The sequence below is a fragment of the Condylura cristata genome, unplaced genomic scaffold (assembly GCF_000260355.1).
Source record: "Condylura cristata isolate star-nosed mole 26May11 unplaced genomic scaffold, ConCri1.0 scaffold00040, whole genome shotgun sequence".
Classification (NCBI taxonomy): domain Eukaryota; kingdom Metazoa; phylum Chordata; class Mammalia; order Eulipotyphla; family Talpidae; genus Condylura; species Condylura cristata.
In genome coordinates, this window is record NW_004567141.1 from 5,095,492 (window position 1) to 5,103,830 (window position 8,339).

At 56.6% G+C, this 8,339-nt stretch overlaps 2 protein-coding genes across 2 annotated transcripts; both read right to left on the reverse strand.

Annotated features, from left to right (window-relative positions):
* Window positions 1–61: 61 nt before the first annotated feature.
* On the reverse strand, window positions 62–1,283 carry LOC101618785 (RNA-binding protein MEX3A-like). Its single transcript, XM_004693646.1, has 2 exons — window positions 1,277–1,283; window positions 62–1,170 (listed from the first exon to the last, which is right to left on the reverse strand). The coding sequence occupies exons 1-2, from the start codon at window positions 1,281–1,283 to the stop codon at window positions 62–64; spliced, it is 1,116 nt and encodes a 371-aa protein (XP_004693703.1).
* Window positions 1,284–3,706: 2,423 nt separating this feature from the next.
* Window positions 3,707–8,335, reverse strand: LOC101619026 (RNA-binding protein MEX3A; the record flags this gene model as incomplete). The annotated part of the gene is made up of 2 exons (XM_004693647.1): window positions 3,707–4,815; window positions 8,137–8,335. Coding segments are annotated over 2 exons (1,308 nt in total), but the record flags the coding sequence as incomplete, so codon positions are not given.
* Between the last annotated feature and the right edge of the window lie 4 nt (window positions 8,336–8,339).

Consider the following 8,339-nt stretch of genomic DNA (forward strand, 5'->3'; position numbering starts at 1 on the left):
GAAAAACAGCTCCGGGGGCAGGCCCCTGGGGAGTGGCTCCGGGAGGTCGGGGGCGGGGTGCTTAGGAGAATATTCGGATGGCTTGCGTGGCTGTGATGTGGCAGACGGGACACTCTGGGTCCGTCCTCTCGCAGATGCGTACCGCACACTCCATACAGAACAGGTTGTGTCCGCAGGGCACAAGCGCAGCAGTCACCTCACTCTCAAAGCACACCATGCAATCCCGGCCGCCTCCAGGGCTCCGCAGGCCGGCCCCCCCGAGTTTAGAGAAGCCCTGCAGCGGTTCTCCGGGCGGGCGTCTGGGGAGTGCTGCAAGGTCAGGCCCCGCGGAAGAGGCGGGCGAGCGGTGCGCGCCAGGAGGCCCGGCCCGGGCCTTCACCGACGAAGAGGAGGAAGAGGAGGCGGAGGAGAAGAGCACCGAGGTGGGCGTGGCGTTCTCCTGGCCCGCCCAGAGCGGGGGGCTCGTCTCCGCCACACTGTAATACACATCCTGCTTGCCCACGCCGTAGCCCGGAAACAGGTACCCTCCGTAGCCGAAGTCCCCGCCCTGTTCTCCCAGGCGCGGGGCCTCAAAGCCGGAGTCCACCCCGCACTCGCCGATGCAGCCCAGGCTGTTCTGCCGGAAGGTGGAGAGGGGCTTGCAGCCGGGCGGGTGCACCCGCCAGGCCTCCGAGTAGCGGCTGTCGAGCGCGGCGTCGGGGCTCCCGGCCAGGAAGTCATTTTCATTGTTGTACTCGAGGATCTTGCCAGTGCGCACGGCGATGTGGGTCTCGATCTCTTCGCGTGCTCGCTCCACATTGCCCGGTGCTCCCGTGATCTCGAATACCGGGTCTCGGTCCCGGCTTGGTGTGATGATGTAGGTGTTGGTCTGCTGCTGGATTCGCTTGATGGTTGCCCCCTTGGGGCCCACGACGAGCCCCACCACACGGTAGGGCACCCGCACACGAATGGTCACCTGGCCGGGCAGGGCGGGCGCCACACCAAAGGCGGAGCCTGACTTATTGCGGGAGGCCCGGATCATGGAGAAGTGCTCAGCTGCTGAAATGATTTCCCGTCGGGCTGTTGCCACGTCCTCCCGTCGGCCGGTCACCATAAAAACGGGCTCCTCGCCCCTCACTGGAGTCTTGATGTAGGTGTTGGTCTTGGCCCTCAGAGCTTTAATCTTGCAGCCTGGGGTAGGGTGGGGGAGGGGAGAGAGGAGGGGAGCCCATGGAGTGAAATTCAATCTGTTTGCTGGGCCCCAGAGGGACCAGGCTCCCCTAGCCCCTTTCTTCACCATCCATCCCAGGATGCTCCCCCCAAAAGCAAATGAAATTCCTCCCCAAAAAAAACGTGGGGGAAAAAAGGAACGTAAACCCGAACATATATTAAAAACACTTTTTTAAGATTTAACTCTGAATACAAATGTATCTTTTTTCTTCTCTCCCTACATATATTCTAAACCTTCTAAAGTTTTTTTATTTTTTTAAGGATCACTTTATCATAAAATAAAATATCCTTTTCATATAATAAATTACCTAATAAAAAGTCTTTTTTTTTTCATATTAGCCCAGGTTCTTTGCTACATTTATACGGTAATAAACGCCTTTATTAAAATAGAATATTAAATTATAAAGAACTGTTTTTTTTTTGCTATTTTTGTTTTCTCTCCTCTGTGTTGGTTGCCTATCTCGCTCCCTCTCACGCTCTCTTTCTCTCCTCTATTTTGTCTCTCACTATGAGTTTTGCGTTTGTCTCTAGGCTTGGCTCAATTAGTAAGGGTGGGATTGAGTTTTCCTGTGAGCCTCCTAGTGTAACAGTCTTCTGCCTTTGTGGGTAAGGAGTGGAGAGGGGGAGGGGGATCGACAGACAGACATCCCTTCTTCCCACCCCCCTCCCTACCCCCCTCGTTGACCGAGGGTGCCCATTTGGTTTGGTTTCTATTGTACAGACATCGCAGGATGGCTCACATTGGCGGGAGGAGGGAAGTTGTCACAGGTCAGTTTCCCTTGCTGTGACCTCCTTCCTCTCCCCTCCCTGGCTGGTGGTCTGGAGGGGAAGGCTGAGGAGAGGTGAGTTAATTCACAACAGGAGGAAGAAGAGGAGGAAATCCCCTCTTTACCCCCATCCCTGCACCCCCTCTCCATCCAGGAAGAATGGGACTCAGAGCTCAGAGATCACTTTCAACAGTCCCACCACATTATATACAAGAATTTCCTGGGGACCCTCTGGGACTCCCATCACTGCCCCCATCCTCTCCCAGCCCGGCCAGCGGAACCAAGAGGGTGGGAGGCAGCCCCGAGAGAGCAACAGGAAAGCAGCAAAAGGGGTTGCAAGTCCATAACAATACATGACTTCTGAAACAGGCCCTGCTGCACCCCAATCCTGCTGCCCTGGATTGACCCTGCTCCCAGGATCTGGTCTCTCTCTTCAGCCACAAGGGTGGGACAGAGACTTCATGATTTGCAGGGGGTCAGAGGGATGTGGGGACAGGGTACTGCAGAGGAGCTGCCCTTCCCTCCAGCAGCCTCCCCTCCAGCCTCAGCCCCTTTCCTGCTTTAGAAAAAGCACACTACCCTGGCGCACCCCCACTACCCCACCAGAAAATCCAGCCCAAGAACCGCTCCCTAAATATAATGCCCAAAGATGATAAAAATGGAAGTTTGACCCTTTATATACCCCAAATTGGTCCCCTCCTCAAATCTACACTGAGAAAGGGGATACATTCCATCAAGAAATGAAGGTGTTTCTTTGGAGAAGTGGGGGAGAGGGCCTCCAGGTACTGAAAGAGGAATTAGGAGGAAACCATCAAGACGTTTTCTCCCTATTTCTCCCTGGAGGGATGGTGTCCCCAAGCTGGGCTGGAAGGGCAGGAGGGAGGGGAGAAACTGGAAGAAAGAGCAAGACAGGGCTGGCAGGGGCAGCCACGGAGGGGAAGCAGAGCACAGAGCCTAGGGAAAGGGCAGAGGAAGGAGGACCCAAAGGGAGGGAAGACAGGGGGCAGAGAATGAGGCGGAAAGAGGGGGCAGGGAGACGTGCCCCCTCCAAATTCCTCTAGCCCAGCTTTGCAGGAACAGATCTGAGCCCTTTATTGATTGACAGACTTCCCTGCCTCCCCCCCACCCCCCCCCCCGAAAAATATCTCTCTAGACTTCTGAAAGGACCCCAACCCCCTTATACTGTTGGAAACCCAGGAACAGATTCCCAAACAGGATATGGCGGTGGAGGGCAATAGGGTCATGTTAGAAGGTCGGAGGTCAGGACCAGAGGGCTTGGAAAGAGCACCTCTAGATACAGATGGCAATTCTCCCTCTCCCTTCCCCCAGCCCCTCCAAAGAAGGGGTAGAGTGACACACAGATGGGGAGGTGGAACAGAGAGGGTCAGGACGCCTTAGCGGCCACCTCTGGCAAAAACAAAAGTTTTTTTTAGCTGCTTCCAGATTGAAGGGTGTGTTGAGGTATCAGAGTTGTAACTCTAGTAAAATTTCCTGTCTGGCCCCTCCCCACCTTTCCAGGACAGGGTGACCAGCGGCTCTGAAAATGGCCCACCCTCCAGCCACCATCGCCTCCCCTCCCCGCTTCCTAGCGACTGAGTATCTCTAAGCACCCTGCCCCACCAATCACTGATTTCCAAAGGCCCTGGTGGATTTCCAAAAGGCCCTAGCGGAAAAACAGCTCCGGGGGCAGGCCCCTGGGGAGTGGCTCCGGGAGGTCGGGGGCGGGGTGCTTAGGAGAATATTCGGATGGCTTGCGTGGCTGTGATGTGGCAGACGGGACACTCTGGGTCCGTCCTCTCGCAGATGCGTACCGCACACTCCATACAGAACAGGTTGTGTCCGCAGGGCACAAGCGCAGCAGTCACCTCACTCTCAAAGCACACCATGCAATCCCGGCCGCCTCCAGGGCTCCGCAGGCCGGCCCCCCCGAGTTTAGAGAAGCCCTGCAGCGGTTCTCCGGGCGGGCGTCTGGGGAGTGCTGCAAGGTCAGGCCCCGCGGAAGAGGCGGGCGAGCGGTGCGCGCCAGGAGGCCCGGCCCGGGCCTTCACCGACGAAGAGGAGGAAGAGGAGGCGGAGGAGAAGAGCACCGAGGTGGGCGTGGCGTTCTCCTGGCCCGCCCAGAGCGGGGGGCTCGTCTCCGCCACACTGTAATACACATCCTGCTTGCCCACGCCGTAGCCCGGAAACAGGTACCCTCCGTAGCCGAAGTCCCCGCCCTGTTCTCCCAGGCGCGGGGCCTCAAAGCCGGAGTCCACCCCGCACTCGCCGATGCAGCCCAGGCTGTTCTGCCGGAAGGTGGAGAGGGGCTTGCAGCCGGGCGGGTGCACCCGCCAGGCCTCCGAGTAGCGGCTGTCGAGCGCGGCGTCGGGGCTCCCGGCCAGGAAGTCATTTTCATTGTTGTACTCGAGGATCTTGCCAGTGCGCACGGCGATGTGGGTCTCGATCTCTTCGCGTGCTCGCTCCACATTGCCCGGTGCTCCCGTGATCTCGAATACCGGGTCTCGGTCCCGGCTTGGTGTGATGATGTAGGTGTTGGTCTGCTGCTGGATTCGCTTGATGGTTGCCCCCTTGGGGCCCACGACGAGCCCCACCACACGGTAGGGCACCCGCACACGAATGGTCACCTGGCCGGGCAGGGCGGGCGCCACACCAAAGGCGGAGCCTGACTTATTGCGGGAGGCCCGGATCATGGAGAAGTGCTCAGCTGCTGAAATGATTTCCCGTCGGGCTGTTGCCACGTCCTCCCGTCGGCCGGTCACCATAAAAACGGGCTCCTCGCCCCTCACTGGAGTCTTGATGTAGGTGTTGGTCTTGGCCCTCAGAGCTTTAATCTTGCAGCCTGGGGTAGGGTGGGGGAGGGGAGAGAAAAAGAAACAAGACACCAAAGGTTTGTGCTGGGGCCCGTATACTTCTGCTTCTTACCCAGCTCTCTGCGCCCCAGAACCCTTCCCTGCCCTCTGAAAACCACCCCTGTCTGCCCTGACTTGAACATTCCACTTGTATCTCATCTACCCAAAGTCTTTATCAGCCATTGATTTAAAAATGTACCAACTTTCCTTGGAATTTCCATTTGGAAAATTCCTCCAAATTCATTCACTCCCTGAAATTATCACTCACAGACAAGCTACCAACCTCATGTCTACTAACCTTTCCTCAACACCACGTGCTGTAGTTTTCTACTGATCCTGATTACTCACAAATTTCCCAATCACTTCGCCAACCCCCCACCATCTATCACGGTCCCTGGTTTTTCCACGGAACCCAAATGAATTCAGTAACCCCAAAATCTACTCCTCACTTGACCTCCATTAACTGAAAGTGCTCTCCAATTTACTTAGGGACTACTGACCCCCATATGCTCTTATGACTATTACCCCCATTAGTATCCCTGTGGACCCCAAATTAATAGCAAGTTTGAAGCAACTGGTGGAGTAAGGGAGACTGGGAGGAGTCTGAGAATCAAGAGTTTCAAAGGCAAACGAGGAGTACGAATATAATGATTAGTGGGGGCTAGTCCATGGACCCCGTGGCCACTCCTGCTGCCCTGTTTCTAGGGACAGGGAAGCTTCGCTGGACTGAAGGCTGAGCAGAGGGAGGGAGTCGGTTATTCTGGACCCAGACTGTAGCTTTGAAGTAGGACTGGGTTAAAGCTGGGTGGCTGGGGGAGAGGCAGGAAGAGAAAGCAGAAAGGCCCAGACAAAGAGACAAAGCAGAAGGGGAACGAGAAAAGTGAGGGAGGCTGGGACAGACACACCATCTCTAAAGGTGGCAGACTTGGGTGGCCGACAGACCAGCTTCTTTCCCACGGCCCCTTTCCCTGCCCCTGCACTGAACCTCAGAGACTCCCACTTTCTTGAAGCACACAGGCTACATATGTGAGGAGCTATGATCCACAGCGAGCCTTTAAACAGTACTTGTGACACAAGGTTACTTTACACTTCCACACACATGGGTTCTGTGTTTCAACCCCTCACACCTCCCATTCTTCCACCCCTGTCACCCCAGCCTTCAGACAGCACATTCCTACCTGGGTCCACAACTTTTGCCCCATTCAAGTCAGTATTCCGTAGTCTGCCCCAACCCTTGAACCCCAGGCCTGAGGTGAGCTCATTTCCCCCCTCCCTTTCCCTATTCCTGATTGAGGGGTGGGTGGGAGGATAGGCCTTCAAGAGACAAGAAGGATTTTTGTCTTCCGCTCTCTTCCCTTGGTGGTTGAGAAGTCCTACCTGTTGTCAAGCCCACGTCCTCACTGCTTTAACATCAGCAAATGGCTGTTCTATTTACGAGGCACAGAGGTTAGGGGAACAGTTAAGGCCCCTCTCCTACTACTTCTTTCTACTCACATGGCATCTGGTAGGTACTGGGCTCTGGTTTTAAGTTTTGGGTCCAAAAACTTAAATGAGATCTCAATATCTTTGGGGGTTGTGCTATGGGGGACTGGCCAGGGCATAAGAAAAGCAAGAGATGTGGAGGTGCAGAAGGGGGCATCCTCATCCTGGATTCCTGACTCCAAAGAAACATCTCTAGAAGGGAAGACCCACTGGGCTTCACCTTCTTAGAGGTCAAAAGGGGTATGGGTACTGCAACAGGAGGAAGGTAGGTCAGACAACAGGAAGGACTTCCATATACTTAAGGAGTGAGAGGAGGCTTCCTGGAATAGGAGAAATACCCCCACTTTTATGAGAGACAGGCCCATCTGATGCGGAGGCAGAAGAATGACTCGATGAAATTCCGGGGCCTCCCAAGACCACCCCCACACCCAAGAAAAGATATCAGTGTCCCCACCCAATTCCAGAGCTCTGAATGCCGAGTTTTCTGGGAACAAGAGAAAAATCCAACTTTTCAAACCAGAGATCTCAAGAGATGGAGTGCCCCAGGGGGGATGAGGGCTGTGCAGGGGAGTGGCATCTTCCCCTCCTCCATTCTGGATCTCTCAGCGACAACCCCGACCCCCAGCACTCAGGGTGGAAGAGGTGTGATGTGGAGTAGGGGCCCCCTGGCTGAACCCCCCTCCCCCAGCCAGCAGCCGGCCTCCTCCCGCACTCCTAACCGGAATGCAGCTCCTCTATTGTTCCCCACTGTGGGACAGCTCCTCCCCTGCTCCTCCCCCACCCCACACCTCCCCAGCCCAGCCCCCTTGCAATTTCCACATCCCATCCCCCCCACTCCCCTTTGGGAAAAGGGGAGAAGGAAAAGTCCCCAAGACCTACTCTGTCTGGACCCTCACCAACACTCCCACCCCCATCAGCTCAGGGATGCTGGATCCCGAGGAGGGTGTGGTATCAGACATACTACACTAGATTAATTCTACACCCCCCACCCCCAGCACACCAGACACACTCCCTCCACCAAATCTCCAGGTGAGGGTTTCCCACACCCCCACTCCTGCCCAGGCCAACCCCCTCCCCACCCTGTGTTACTCTCACCACCAGAGACCCCACTCCAGGCCTCTGGCCCCTGGCGGTGGCCGGCCCAGAACAAAAGCCTGAGAGAGAGGAGAAGAGGTCCAGGCCAGGACATGGCACTTACTGGAGGCACCCCTTCCAAAACCCCGTAGACCCTTCAACTTTAATGTGTGGATGGTCACTGGGCTCCCTCCTCCCAGCAGCCCCCTGAGGACCTCTCCCCAAGGCTGGGACCCTCCTATGAGCCACACCCCCTTCCATTCCTACACTCAGTCCAACAAAGAGACAGAGACTCAATCTGGCTTCCCGGGCCAGGTCTCCCCCAAAGTCTGTAACTCCAGGCGGCTGAGGGTCCCAGGGGTACCCCCTCCCCAACCCACTGGTAGATAGATACAAGAGTAGGGACTTCTGAGTAACTCTGCACATTCCGCCAGTTTTCCAGGTTAGGACTGGTCTCCCCTCCGGACAGCCTCCCTGGATTGGGAGACCGAACCCCCTCCCCTTTCCCTCTCACTCAGAGAGGATATTTCTTTGTCTAAGGGCAGAGCCCTAAGGGAGGTAGAATTAGGAGAACAGTCCCGACCGGGGGTAGCGGGGAACTTTGTGGCACTTGGAAATCAGGGTAGGGGGCGGGTCCCCCTTTGTGGGGAAGGGACAGAGCCGGAGGCAGGCAAGGAGAGAGGAAATGAACTTTCTGTATTAGGGATGGGGTGCCCCCACTCCAGTCCCTTTCCGCGGTCCCGGCGCCCGCTTACCTTGCCTACCCACGATCTCGGCCACGTGCTCGGAGGTGGGCACCGGTACACACTCCGTGGTGTTGCTGCTGCCCTTCAGGCGAAGCTCGGCCTCTTTGTAGAGAGCGCAGAGCTTGGCGTCGCTGGCCCCTTTGGGGGCGGTGGGGGGCTGGGGCGTCTGTGCCGCGGGGGCCGCTGTCGGGGCAGCCGGGGGCGCCGCGGGC